The 15516-nt window shown below is 35.1% G+C and overlaps 1 protein-coding gene across 6 annotated transcripts in view; it reads right to left on the reverse strand.

Moving 5' to 3' along the window:
• Positions 1-15516, reverse strand: part of LOC127871600 (kinesin-like protein unc-104) — a 170470-nt gene that overhangs the window by 50479 nt on the left and 104475 nt on the right. For 4 of the 6 annotated variants that reach the window (XM_052414693.1, XM_052414691.1, XM_052414689.1 and 1 more), the window contains 12 exons: positions 15087-15227; positions 14087-14208; positions 12447-12535; positions 11569-11680; positions 10659-10836; positions 9322-9412; positions 8497-8624; positions 6366-6464; positions 5085-5147; positions 3199-3219; positions 2461-2532; positions 653-804 (listed from right to left, as the gene is read on the reverse strand). In XM_052414693.1, the coding sequence (XP_052270653.1) occupies positions 653-804; positions 2461-2532; positions 3199-3219; positions 5085-5147; positions 6366-6464; positions 8497-8624; positions 9322-9412; positions 10659-10836; positions 11569-11680; positions 12447-12535; positions 14087-14208; positions 15087-15227 (1268 nt within the window). The remainder of the gene's footprint in view (positions 1-652; positions 805-2460; positions 2533-3198; positions 3220-5084; positions 5148-6365; positions 6465-8496; positions 8625-9321; positions 9413-10658; positions 10837-11568; positions 11681-12446; positions 12536-14086; positions 14209-15086; positions 15228-15516) is intronic. The other 2 variants (XM_052414692.1, XM_052414694.1) reach the window with 2 other exon arrangements.

Genomic DNA, 15516 nt, shown 5'->3' on the forward strand with positions numbered 1-15516 from the left:
ACTGTTGTTTTTACAAGATATCAATTATACGCTTTTTGAATGGCTTATTTCAATATCAATAGTTTTAAAGTTAGTTTCAGGGATGACACTTTCCGCTTTTTTGACATTTTTTATTTGAAGGAAGTCGCTTTTAAACAAAAACCCACCTATGCTGAAAGCACCCTGTCCTGACTGCAAAGGCTAATCTGAGACAACAATTCAGGCACATGCATTAAGCCCAGTTTATCCAGAGCACTACTGAAATGTAACCATTAACCTATCAAAGAAAAAAATCCTTCAAGGGGAAAGTGTCTTCCCTGATAAGCCTGAGCAGACTTCACCCGCTAATCTGGGACAACGCATCAGACACATGCATTAAGCCCAGTTTTCCCAGAAGCCGCTTCAAATTTGTACGCGTCTCATCAACAATAAACGACATGACAATTATACGATTTCTGAATGTTTAAGCACAATATCAATCGTGTTAGAGAATGATCAATAATACACAAAGTTTTATAGTGTGCATTCATTTCAACCTAAAGATATCCAGAAAAACAAGACCCAGCTTGATTCAGCTGTTTTAATGGCTAAACACAATTTCAATCAGATTTCATCATTATCCATTTATTCACAGAGTTTTAAAGTGTCCGAACATAATTTCTGTATAACTCACCAACAACGAGTTCTTTGACGTCTTTCCAGAAAAAGTCTGGCCCCTGCTCGTGTGTGATGGTGATGGCTAGCCTGCGCTGTATGCCCTGGTGCAACATGAACGTCCCGGAGCATGGCATGTCCTCACTATGGTCCACCACTGCTGGCACATACCTAAGGGAGGCAAATCTTGTTAGGATCGTTTACAAGGGGAAAACACTCTTGTTAGCATGGAGGCAACGCTGATTAAGATAAAGTAGTAATGTGACACTACTCTACCTACACTTGGGAAGCAAACTTTTGTTAGCAGTGTGTCCTATGGGACACAACTCTTGTTAGGATTGTGTAGCAAGGTAGACAACTCGTGTTATAATTGTGCCCCAGGGGACACAACTCTTGTGAGAATTGTGTTATAAGGGGACATAATTCTTGTACATAATAATTGAAGAAATAGGAATTATTATTTTTTAGTGACCAGACCTTTGACCTCTTGTAAACAAGAAACCGTCGGAGACGGGTGATGCTCCCCAAAGTTTTTTCTTGTCACAATATTGCACTATATATTCAGATAAAAGGAAACGTCTTAAGGGGAAAGTAGTTGGGGGGACAAGAAATTTTTTATAGAAAATTTCAAAGGGCCATAACTCTGTGAAAAATCATCCGACCAGAATCCGCTGATAATATGTACATTTCCTCTTGGTAGTGAAGCTACCCATAAAGTTTCATTTGCTGAGAAATAGCCCGGACAAAAATTGTGCAGGCACACATGGACAGACGAAGCGGTAACTATATGCTCCCCCCAAAATAAATTTTGGGAGAGCATAAAAAATGTGTGCATAATACCAAAATGCTTTTTTAAGAAACCAAGCACCCTAAATAAATTTGTAGACACCATAGTATCCATTCTGAGCACATGGGCGGACAGGGGGGGGGCAGATTTTGGGAAACCTTTAAATCCCCTCCGAGTGTTTTTTTCACCGTTTTGGGAATGGGGCCGGGTCCCTTTGGATTGGGAAAATTAACGACGTTTTGACTAAAATTGGGAAATTAATGATGTTGTTGTTTTGCTAAAAAAATGCTTCAAAATTGAGAATACAAGCGTGTCCAGTATTATATTTACTAAGAAAGAACTTATGGGAGACGAACATAATATCGAGATTTAAAAATGAAAAAAAAAAATTGGGGGAAACCTTCCATTGGGAATTTGAAGCTCCCATTTGGGAAAAATATATACTTTTTTCCATTTGGAATGGGTCCGATTACCAGACCCAATTTTGAATGAAATTAAAAACACTGCCTCCAGTGAAAGTATAAATGGCCTAAAATCAATAGAGTCGCGCTCAAGGAAAACATGCACTTTAAGCTTAATGCATGTGAGAAAAATGTCATTCCACTTTAGCCTGTGCAATCCTTACAGGCTTATCAGGGATGACACTTTCTGCTTTAATAGAATTTTTCTGTTAAAGGAAGTCTCTTCTTAAACAACAGAGCACCGCATAGCGGGTGCCAACGCTCGGCTGTGGGTGCAGTTTTAAATAAATGAAAGCTTGTAAGAAGTGACCTTGACCTTAGACCTAGTGACCCAAAAATGGGAGTGGCGTGTAGAACTCATCAAGGTGCATCTACATATGAAGTTTCAAAGTTGTATGTGGAAGCACTTTGATTTTAGAGCCTATGTTAAGGTTTTAGCACGACGCGGATGGCAGACGGGAGACGCCCGACGACAAGCTGGCATGACAATACCTAAGGTTTTTCTAATCTAGGATGACACTCAATGCACATGCATTTAATTTGTTGTCAATGTTGAAACCATGACAGTGCTATACTTACTCTCCATTAGGAGCCAGTTCACAAATCTCAAACCAGACCAGAAGGTCATAGCGCGAGTGTACTGTACTGGAACTGAAAATGAAGTAAGAAAACAAATATAAGAAAATTTGCATTTAATGATTATACAATTAGTCATAAAACATTGACTTCTTTTAATGCACTTGTAATGAAAGACAGCATTTGTTAGATAATATTCTTTTTTATGAAATGGAGGTCACCCCATGTACACAAATAAGTTTGCACCAGTTGGTAAATTGTTAAATTTATTTAATTAAAATATAATGCAAATCGTAACGAACATTCTTGTCATGTTAATAGACTTAACCCTAAATTCTTTAAAACTAAAAATACATTAGTCAGATATAGTGTATGCATATTAATATTAAATATTAAATCAATCCAATGAACTAACACTATAATGTACAATACAAAATGATACACATTTAATGGCAAGCACATCAATTACAAAGGTGAATACACAAGTGCAGGATAGTATTGGACAATACAAATACATTTAGATTGCTGCATGTTACTGTATCTAGGGTTTGTATCTGTTACACTAAGTAATTATCTGAATAACAATTCTAATTCAGTACTTTGTGAGAGATTTATTACTAAGCATGTTTATTGAAAAATGCAAAAATCAACAAAATCGCCAACTACACGAAAATGTCTTATTATTAAAGGAAAAAATGGTCAATAGGTAATGGAGAAAGGGAAATAAGTAAAAGTAATTACACATCTTCATCCAGTAAGGCACTGATAAAGCCAGTTATAAAGGAACAAAGTGAAACAATATACTTGAACCTAAAACATTTGGTCAGTTCATTATATACATATCTTCGCTGTCGTTCTCAAACCTCGTAGCTACAAAATGCCAACTTTTCAGGAGAGAGAAAAAACCGTCTCATTTTTTATAACAATGTTTTAGAAATTGAAATTCTGTAAAAATACCAAACAAATGAAGTTGCAAAATACGGTATAAGCCGTAGACGCGTAAGTCATACTGACAGTCAGACATGGTAGCTACGATATTTTGTCACCACAGTTTTGTCATTTTTACGAGGTACGACAATTTGTCCTGATAGGAAACCTCGTAGTTGCAAATAAAAAAATATATAAAAACGTTTTTGTCAAATTTGTCCAAACGAAACGACGTACCTATAGGTGGAAAACAACGTACCTATAGGTGAAATGGCGTCGCTACGACTTTTCGCCGGGAAAAAAAGCCAACAATAATTCAACAACATTTCGTCACGTGGCTTTTTCAAGGGCTCTGATTGGCGTAGAGCTACGAGATATAGCACAAAACACGCGCCAGACTTAATATATTCGGAAAAGACGAAAAAAATATTTTGAAAATTTTGGAGCTACGAGGTTTGAGAACGACAGCGACGATATGTACACTAATGGATGTTTAGATAATTTATAGAAGAAAACACAATTAAATGGAGTATAAGTCTTACATTTGCCAAATCAATATGATTTAATGACGGTAGTTTTAATGTATTAAAAAATGCAATTGGAGCCAATGCGTAGTTAAGCAAGTAAGTCCATAACATTCTTGCACAATTTTTCAGTAATGATAGATAGAAAAAACTACAGGTAATTGCCCTATTGTTATGTGATAAAGCCAAGCCATTTTTTAATCAACATGTTTATCATTCCTGTACTCCCCCATTTTTTAAGAAATAATAAAATATAATCTCGACAACTCTGCCTTTTTAGCCTGACTGAATACCCAGTATGCTGTCTGACATTTTACTTGTTTATAACGTCATGTGCACCTGCACTTAATATTGTTTTAATGTCATTTACTGTGTATGTTGCTATTTGTTTCTAAAATTTAATATAATTTGGTATTAAATAGTTTGTTTTGTAGAAACAGATTCATTTCTACTTAAATTGATGCTTGATTGAGAGTAATTTGCAGAGCCTTTGAACATTGATATAAACTCCTACTGAACTAACAAGACAAATAAATCAGCACCTATTAACCCTTTACCACTTAGATGTGTATTTGATGCATTTGTAGTCACTTTTAAAGTTAAATTTAATTAAATACCTCTCTTAATAAATTCAAGTTTTAAAGGCTTCATTTTCAACGCTAATTTACTGATGAGCAGCAAACAGAATAAAGCCTGAACAGACTGCGAGTTACTCGCAGGCTGTTCTGGTTTAATGCTGTCTGCACATAGCAATTTTTACTTTGTTTCTGAGTGGGAAAGCGTTAAAGTAACCGCTAGTAAGACGGGTTAAACAATGAGTAAGATGTATTACAAAAAGAATTAGCAAACAATTATAAAGTTACTGAGTTATGGATTTTTATTGTAAATAACTTTCACTTGATAAATTGAAGCATAGATATGTAAAATGTTTGTGCCGTTATCCAATCATGGATATGTAAAACATTCTTTGATTAATTAAAGCATGGATATGTAAAACATTTCCTGGTTTATTGAAGCATTGTAAAGTAAAACATTCCCTGGTTAATTCAAGCATGGATATGTAAAACATTTCCTGGTTTATTGAAGCATAGCTATGTCAAACATTCCCTGGTTAATTCAAGCATGGCTATGTTAAAAATTCCCAAGTAAATTCAATAGTGAACAAGTAACACTTACTCTTCTCCTTTTGCTTTGCTGATATCAATAATCAACTTGCTGGGACTTATAAACTCTGGTTTGCTGAGGAAATACACATATATTACTGATACAACATAGATGGGGAAAACATTTGAGTCGCGTTCTGAGAAAACTGGGCATAATGCAATCCGCACAGGCTAATCAGGGACAACACTTTCCGCTTTTATGACATTTTTCGTTTAAATGAAGTCTCTTCTTAGCAAAAATCCAATTTAGGTGGAAAGTGTCGTCCCTGATTAGCCTGTGGGGACAGCACAGTCTAATCTGGGAGGACACTTTACGCACATGCATTATGCCCAGTTTTCTCAGAATGTGACTCATATATAGATAGGAAACCAATAAAACAGTGTGAGTGTACAAATAAAAGATGAAATTGAGTAAACAAAAGATAAATCATGAACAAAATACAAATTACTACATACTGACATAAATATTAAATAATGAAGACAATACATCAGTACAATCAAACAATTCCCAATTTCTTGATATCTCTTGATATAGGGCTCAGATAAATAGATTGCAAAATTACACAACACACACTTCTGGTTTTGTACAAATCACAAGCTTATTAACAAATTCCCTTTAAGCAGGCATCATCATATTTAAATGATCCTGAAACATCTGTTGGTTTTAAAACAAAACTTAATTTTTAAATAAATATTTGTTGCATGATAAAATAAAAAGAAAGAGACAACATAAAACAATGGTGGAGTAGTGGAAAGTAAAGCCACAATAGGAAACAACAATCAAACATCAAAAGCTAATTGGTATTATTCCTTTCCCTCTGAGAAGCAAAGTGGGAATGGTGATATGCAACCAGCATAAAACCAGTACAACCTGCAAGTAACTGGTATGTTCAGGTTTTATGCTGTTTGCAGCTCATTAGTATTTAAGTGTTGGAAATGAAGGCTTTACAACTTTAATCTAGTGCAAACAATCTTAAATTTAGCTTGATTTTCTAATGGACTTCAAATGCACAAAGGTGGGCATCTGAGCAGGAAATGGTTAAACCTTTGCATGCTGGGAAATTTGTCATCTGCTAAAATGTCGTCTGCTGAATTTCTAAAATCATCATTTTCTTCACTTTTTTTCAAAGAATACTATCAGAATAGCAAACTGTTTGGATCCTGATGAGACGCCACGTTTTGTGGCGTCTCATCTGGATCCAAACTGTTTGCAAAGTCCTTCAAAATTCGGTTCCCGCACTGAAAGAGTTAAACCAATTTATGTTTATAAAGCCCTAACAATCACACAATATACCTGGTGATCTGGGGCGTAATCACTCCAAACTTGGGAGACGGGACTGGCTTCGAGATTGGCAACAGCATCGGGAACTTTTTACTGGAAGGTCTTCTAACTCTATAAGACAAATCAACACAGTTCTACATAAAGTCGGGTTCAAGGGAAATTAATATTGTACTCACTGAAAACGATTTTCAGACTGATTTGTTTTTTAATAAAGTGCTTCAGACAACCAACAGGAAATTATTATATGATCCACACTTATATCTGATAAGGAGAAGTTCAGTACTATACAAAGTCTTTGCATAGTTGAGTAATATGTTCAATTACAGCAAACATTCACAATTACTGTTTGTTTTGTACTTAGCCAGAGTTATTGAGAAGATCACCCTAAACCTTTCAAGATGGCGGCAACTATAATACAGTTACTTCGGAGACATATGATGAAAACCTTGATGGTATCCTCGTGGAAAGTGTGAATTTCATGCATAATTCATTTAAATCCAAACATTTATTTTTACGCATAATATGATTTAAAACAAACACACAAACTACTTGTATCGTTATCGTCTTTAAAATAATTAATAATTGAAGCAATAAAAGAACGCGGAAGATCGGCAATGTAAATATAACAATTTTCAGTTAGCCTGTGGTACGGAATTTTCCCCCTGATTTTTTTGCTTCAAAAAGTTTTTTCCCGATTTTTTAGCTTAAAAAAGTAGATGCGCGTTATACATAAATGCGCGTTATACACAGCGTTTTACGGTACTAAAATTGATTATGCTTGATAAAACGTGAAATAAAGAACATACTTTTGCTAAATAAGGCAAATATTAAAGAGGTTGTAGACTACAATTTGTCAAGCAATGTTTGTTTCATGTAACAGATGTGAAAGTTTTTATGAAGTATATAATCGTTAAACACTTTTATCATTTTTAGAACCATCATATCTCGTAACTCTTGTAGAGTTGTTTTGTACATATATATAATGAGTTTGTACTGCTTTACAGTGTTTTTATGTACAAAAGTGAGACGTTAATAAACTTTTCTGTCAGTCTGTCTGTAATAAAACATATAAATGTATTATAGTAATATAAATCTTTTATCACATGCCATACCCTGTTTCCTATGTAATATAACCATTACATATTTTTTTATATTACACATGTGTAATACAACATTTTAAGCGTTTTTATTGGCTAAGTTTTCGTTTATTGACCAATAGCATTTTGTTATTTTACTGAAATGACGTTGTGATGTCATTATTTATGCAAAAATAATCATTTATAAGCATAAAATAAAAAGATTTTTTGGGGGGATGTAGTGGAATATCAATTTTAATTCACTCTTCATCATAGAAAATTTTGATATTCACTCTTGGCTTTGCCACCAGTGAAAATATTATTTTCTATGATCACTTGAGAATTAAAATAGATATTCCAACAAATCCAACCAATATCCTTCAGGTACTGACAATCAAAGCCTGCCTTTTTGGTTTAGCAAACTACCTCCTGAGTGCACTTAATATAGATCAGAAGCTTTTGAAGCCAATCTACCATTCAGTTAGCAAATCGCAATCATTTGCCTTAACCCTACCCACTCCGAAGCAAAGTGAAAATGGTTATGTGCAAACAGCATAAAATAGGAACAGCCTGCAAGTTACTCGCAGTCTGTTAAGGTTTCATGCTGTTTGCTACTCATCAGTACCTCAGGGTTGGAAATGAAGCCTTTACAATTTGAATCTAGTAAGAAAGGTCTTTAATACAACTTTACTTTCTAAGGGACTACAAATGTGTCAAAATACGTATCTTAGTGGTAAAGGGTACGTATCTTAGTGGTAAAGGGTACGTATCTTAGTGGTAAAGGGTACGTATCTTAGTGGTAAAGGGTACGTATCTTAGTGGTAAAGGGTTAACTGGGGGCACTAATGGGGCACTTAAAAAGGTCTTTGTGGTGTTACGGATATGGTGTCCGCCTAACACTGGGAGGTCATGTGTTCGATCTCCAGCGAGGGAGCATTCCTTGGATCGCTCCCAAAGACACCAAGGTTCTAGGCCCAGGAAGCAAGCTCCAGAGTTTTTATTAAAGCCTTAGGTTTTCGATGCAATCAAGCTAAAATAAATATTTTTAATACTACTGTCGCACTTACATGGGCTGGTTTTTGGAGTCTTTGGCCTGCTCATGTAGAGGATGTTGTTGGTAGTGCCCAAACACTTCAAACACAAGGGGCTGGTTCTTGATGTAGTCGATGAACGACTTCGTGACCGTTACTGTGAACTGAAATATAAATCTGATACATTTCAAATACAATCTAATAATGCATCTTTTCTATGTGTTTGGAAATGAAGTTTCCACAATGCCAGCAAAATCAGCTGATGTCGTCCCTTGTGTCTCAATATTTTTGGACTATAAGAAGTATTTATTATTATGCTGTTAATAAGATTTTAATTTGCAATTAATGTTACATTCACTATATGCTGAGGATTCACAAGCAATCATACTGTTAAACAATTAAATATCTATGCGTTTCATAGACCGTGCAACAACAAAAGTTTGATCCATCCGCAATGCTTTGTTTACTGGCATGAAATTGGAGCCAAGCGAGTTCGAGCCATAAGTTTTCGACTGTATTGTGTTTTCTTTCCTTACTTATCTAGCCTTGACATATAGTGTTTTCTTCCTTACAAAACTAGCAATCTACAGAATTAAGCCAATGGTGTTACTTACATTATAACCTGAAGTTTTCACCCTTTTCTTATAAAATAACCTCATATATGTAGAAACATAACACTGATCCCTAGTAATACCACTATAATGAGTTTCTTCTATTTATTAGACAGGAGCAAGACATTTATCGCACAACATGGTAAAACACCAGACTAACATTCCCTATATTTTTGAACACCAGACTTACATTCTGTACATGGTAGAACACCAGACTTACATTTTGTACATGGTAGAACCCAAAACTTACATTCTGTACATGGTAGAAGCCCAGGGGTGGCCCCTTGCCTGAGTTCTTGAGGGGTTCAGTGGAAAATGCCTCATCATGGCGGTGTAGGAAGCTGAAAGATTAACATGCCCTGTGTAAAAATATTTTAGATAATGTTAATAATTGAGCCTGTTTCTAAGACAACACGACTTTATGCATGTGCGTAAAGTGTCGTCCCAGATTAGCCTAAGCAGTACGCTTCTTAAATCATAAACACTTTTTTGGGTGTAAATCTGATTTAATACTTTATGAACATACATGAAACTGTATTTTAATAACTGCTTCAGAAGATTTTCCCAATATAATAATGTTCAGCATCACCATCAAATTCCTTGTTTTTCTAAGACCTTTAACTTTCATTTTAAATTTCTGTAAAACACTGTTTCCAAAATTTGTAAAAAGGTAAGTACAGACAATTAAGCAGCCAATAACATGTCTGTTTATTCTGGAAATATTGCAGACATATGTTTCAGCATTCTAGGTTGCTTTCAAATAGAACAATCAATGTTCATTAAAAACCAAACACTTTTGGCAAGTTTTACGGGCAAATGTTACATTAAAGTTTGTGACATAAATGACAAATATTGAAACTTCCTGGCAACAGAAATTATTTTCTCATGATTTTAGAATATAAACTACATTTTAATCAAGATTTGAGCCATTTAGTCAAATATAAATCTTTTATAGCATATGGACTTAATGCATGCCATTTCTTAATTCTGGTTGTTTAAACAGTACCTTCTAAGAATCTGTAGTAAACACTACCATATTAAGAATGCTACAATACATTTTTTTGAGCAAACAAAAATGAAGGTACTATTCTCAGTTAGCAAGAAACATGTTAAGCATAAACATATTTTTCTAAGAAGGGGCTCACTTCACTGCTTGTTCAGTCCTTAATATGTTCCCTTTATTACTTAAAAAACAAATGTGACAGTTAATCAATAGCAAAAACTATGGAGCGTATAGATAACTGCCAGCAAACACATGATAAATACCCACTGAAACTGGCAAAAACAGTCAGTAATTTCAGAAAATACACAGAGGTACTTACTCAAAATGGGCAAATAAATGACCGCATATTCAGGGTAAATCCTTGAAGCCTGAGGTAACTTGAAACTGATAAAGATAACTACCACAAAACAAACTTTAAAATACTTGAACTGGCAAAAAATGTCAGCCTATTTTGTGGAAATCCCAGATGACCACTCTGGTAAGGATACAAAACTAACAGCAGACACATGAAAATACCTACTTGAACTGAAAATAAAAGTTTGCATATTCTGGATAAATACCAGAAACCCCCCAAAAATACTTACTTGAACTGGCAAAAAATGTCTGCGTATTCTGGGGAGATCCCTGAGGCCTGCAGTAGAGTGACCCGGAACTGGAAGGTGGCGCCGACCTTGAGGTGGGTGGGGAGGTCACTGACATCTATCTCTGTGAACCGATCAGTGTCTTCGTCCACTTTGTTTTGCTCAGCCAATTTATCATTATCTGCAAAATGCAATTCAAATCATTTCCAATTTTTTATTATCTGTAAAATGCAATACAATTACTTGTACATTTTTTATTTACTTCAAAATGCATACAATTAATGCGTTTCATCTGTAAAATGCAATTCAATTAATTTGCAAAATTGATTTTTCTTTATCTGTCAAATGCAATTCGATTTATTGCCATTTTTGTATTATCTTTAAAATGCAATGTAATTAATTGCTAGATGTATTCCTCATGTTAAGTATTCAAATTTGTCAAATTTATTGAAAACTATCCATTTTTTCAAACATTGTCAAATTTCTCTTCGTTTCCATTGATGCTATGTCCATTGTCTGTAAAAGGTCAAAATAATGGTAATAGGGTCCCAAATCTTCAGTTGAATTATACCCCACACTTAAAGCTTCTGTTAAACTACATATAACTGCGGACTGCCACAGGCTTATCAGGGACAACACTTTAAGTACATGCATTAAACCTTTACCACTGAAATACGTATTTTGATGCATTTGTTGTCTCTTAGTAAATTTAAATTTAACAAAAGACCTTTCTTACTAGATTTGATTTTATAAGGCTTCATTTCCAACCCTTAGATACTGATGAGCAGCAAACAGCATAAAACCTGAACAGACTGCGAGTTACTCGCAGGCTGTTCTGGTTTTATGCTGTTTGCACATAGCCATTTTCATTTTTCTTGTGAGTGGGAAAGGGTTCAGCCCATCAAGTTCCTACCTTTCTGGTCTGAATTATCAGGGGAAGTCCCCTCCCCCTCCACTATCCGCAGCTCCTCGGTGGATGAAACTGGTGTCTTCTTGACCGCAGTCTGGCCAGAGCGTAGCATCTTCTGAAAACATCCCATAAACTAGATAGTAGTTAATATAAGAATGCTTATCATCACTTTAAGCAGAAACTTAAATGCCACATTCCTTGCAATAATCAGCATTTAGGTCATGGACTAAGCCAAATTCCTTATCAGCATAAATGTCATGTACTTAAAAGCCAAATTCCTTATCAGCATAAATGTCATGTACTTAAAAGCCAAATTCCTTATCAGCATAAATGTCATGTACTTAAAAGCCAAATTCCTTATCAGCATAAATGTCATTTGCTTGAAAGCCAAATTCTTATCTACACTTGAAAGATTGGACCGTTGTTAAATATAAATGTAAAAGGGAATTTCAGAATTGAAAAGCTTAAACTAAGGACCAGTGCTGACAAATATCTAATACCAGACCTGAATATTGAGAAAGGCAAGCCTGTGCCTATCTGAATAAGTTTCACACGATTGAGCCCACTAATGCGAAAAAACGTAATGTTCCATTAGTGGCCAGCATAGCCCCAGACCAGGGTGCACATTCTCACAGACTGTTCCAGAGCCATCCAGTCCAATATGAAGAATGCAAGATTTTTTGGTCGCGTAAGCGGACACAATATCTCCTTATCAGACTGCCTGAATGCACAGGCTGGCCTGAAGCTACCCTGAATGGATATGGCATAAAATTCATTTTTGCAGCATGCTGCTTGATTATTTATTGGTTATTTTAATAAACAAGGACTAATCATCTGAAAACTAGTTGAATCATCCACTTTAATGTACGAGATAATCCTACCTTCTGGAAGTACTCCTCGTCATTGAATGTGATCTTAGCGTTACTCGACTGCCTTATTCCTGTTCCGAATTCTGGGGCTTCCTCTTTATCTAGATGGGAAATAGATGAACTGATACAATATCAAGGATCAAATGAATTTCATTACACTGGTAAATAGATGAGAGCTTGATTTTACAAAGATTAAAACAACTTCTCTTTTTGTTAAATTGAAATTAACCAAGAATGCTTGTTTAGATTCAAATTATTACTAAAACTAACTAAATGTTACTTTTAAATCAATATTTTCATACAATGACAAAGGCATACAAATTTGAAATCATATGTTGATTAAGCAGAACAAAATATTACTTTAATAATACTACAGCTGAGAGATATAATCAGCTAACTAATGTCCTTCAATACAAGTTATGAATAGAATTATTTATTTTACCCATCTTGTAAACAGCACAAGTGAAATCATACAAAAGTAACTGTATAAAGAGCACCAAACATAGCATGTACAACAAGAGATGTGTTTGTCAGAAACACTATGTCCCCTTCTGCGCCGCTTTGATTTAGTATTTTTGACCTTTGACCTTCAAGGATGACCTTAACCTTTCAACACTCAATATGTGAAGCTTCATGAGATACACATGCATGCCAAATATGAAGTTGCTATCATCAATATAGCAAAAGTTATTGCAAATGTTAAAGTTGGTGCAAACAAACCAACAGACAGGGCAAAAACAATATGTCCCCCGCTATAGTGGTGGGGGACATAAAAAGAATTATATTAGTCAATATAAGACTTCATTATCCCAGGGTCAAAATTAAGGACATACTACACTACTTAATTAAAACCCCACATCACTTTGTGAGCTATATTTAAGGAATAATCGACAGGTAACAGTTGGTTATTGCGGTAATAACCAACGGTTACCCATCGATTATTTCGATTCTAACACGATTTCATTAATAAGATATCCACAATTTAAAGGTTATAAATGAGAATTATATTAACCGGACGTCCTCAATTTTTTCCGCGAAAATGTGACGTCACCACAACAATGAAAATCAAATGACGTCGTCTTCATTCATAAACAGTGCACGGACAATCAAAGTGATGTCACTTCACACAAACGTTGGTATATCAAGGTAATAACCCACTGTAAGCTCCCTTCTCATTCTAATGTGCATGCCTGTGCAACTGTGGTAGAATTGAGGGTAATATAAATCAGAAATGTGTGAATTTCTGAAAGTGTCTTGCACCTGTAATTTCATATTGATGACATGCTTGAAATTTCACATAAGCTGTTAGCTCAACACACTTATGAAAACAGACCTAATGACCGAATAACCAACATAATGATGACAATTAACATCTCCTTTGAATGAACAATTCAAACTTATTTATTCAAAATTTAGCCTTGCGTTGGGAAAATAGGGCCTTATGCATGTGCCTAAAGTGACATCTCAGATAAGCCAGTGCAGTCCGCTTTTATGGTATTTTTAATTTAAAGAAAAATTTTCTTAGCAGTTCACACAGAAAGTGTAGTGACGGCCGTTTTCCCTAAATCCGGCACTACATTTTAGGCACATGCATTAAGCCCCCTTTTCACAGAGCAAGCATCATGTTTAAACAATTCTCAATCCCTGCCTACCTGATAGTATGGCCTGCACAGCGACCCTTAGGAATCCCTTTACCTCTCCCTTCTCACTCACCACGGCGACCCGATGAGTCAACGGCACCGGGTAGAACAGGTTACTTAGATACACAAACGTTCTGCAAGAGTTTAAATATACGGTGCTTAAACAAGATAAACATCCGGCTAAAATGTTAATTTATTTAAAATGTTGAGGTTTTTCTGGTGTGTGTTATTTTTTAACACAAAACCTGCATACCTGTTTAAATAATGTTAAAAGTTTGATTGAATATAATGTTTTTATGGTTAAATGTATTTATCCCCCCCTCCTTAATGCTGCTTTAAACAATAAGTGTCAACCAAAGTCAACAAAAGAGTCTGACCAAAACAAGCAATATGTTTGATTCTTTAAGTTTGATATCTTACAGTAAGTTCAATTGCTAAATCAAATTTGGAGACTGAGAGCTTTTATAAGAGCCTTGTTCTGAGGGAAAAAATGTGCTAAATGCATGTTCTTCCAGATAAGCCTGTGCAGTCTTCACAGGCTAATCAGGGACGACACTTTCCATTTAGACTGGATTTTTGTTTAAAAAAGACTTCCTTTAAATAAAAACATCCACAAAAGCAAAAGATGTCATCCCTGATTAGCCAGAGTGGATTACACAGGCTAATATGGGACATTACTTTAAGTTATGTTTTAAGCCCCATATTCCCAGATTGAGACTCGTATTCTTGAAGCCAGGAACTTTTCTACATATAACCCTTTCCCCCATAAAAAGCAAAATGAAAATGGCTTTTGCAACCAGAATAAACCAGAACAGACTGTGAGTAACTCAGTCTGTTCAGGTTTTATGCTGTTTGCTGCTCATCAGTATGTAAGGATTGAAAATGAAGCCTTTGAAACTTGAATTTAGTAAGAAAGGTATTTAATTGAATTTAACTTTCCATGGGACTAAAAATGCGTCAAAATATGTATCTAAGTGGTAAAGGAATAAGCAGCTAAAAACAAACAAACCACCTTCCAACAAGTCTGAACCATGGGAAGCGATCGTAAAATGGGTCTGTTCCGGTCATGGAATCAAGGTTCGGGTGTTCGGGAGAGGTGGGAGACAACTCTGCCTCATTCTGGTACATCTCACGCATCAGCTCAAGCCTTTGTCTGGAAAATGTGCATATTTGTGTGTGAAAATGTTTGTATTTGTGTGTGAAAATGTTTGAATTTGTGTGTGAAAATGCTTGTTTTTGCGTGTGAAAATGTCTGAATTTGTGTGTAAAAATGTTTGTATTTGTGTGTAAAAATGTTTATATTTTTGTCTCAAAATGTTTGTATTAATTTTGTGTCTGAAAATGTTTGAATTTGTGTGTGAACATTTGTGTGTTTGTGTCTGAAAATGTTTTTACTTGTGTCTGAAAATGTTTGCATGTATGTATGAAAATGTTTGTATTAT

The sequence above is a fragment of the Dreissena polymorpha genome, chromosome 3 (assembly GCF_020536995.1).
Source record: "Dreissena polymorpha isolate Duluth1 chromosome 3, UMN_Dpol_1.0, whole genome shotgun sequence".
NCBI lineage: Eukaryota > Metazoa > Mollusca > Bivalvia > Myida > Dreissenidae > Dreissena > Dreissena polymorpha.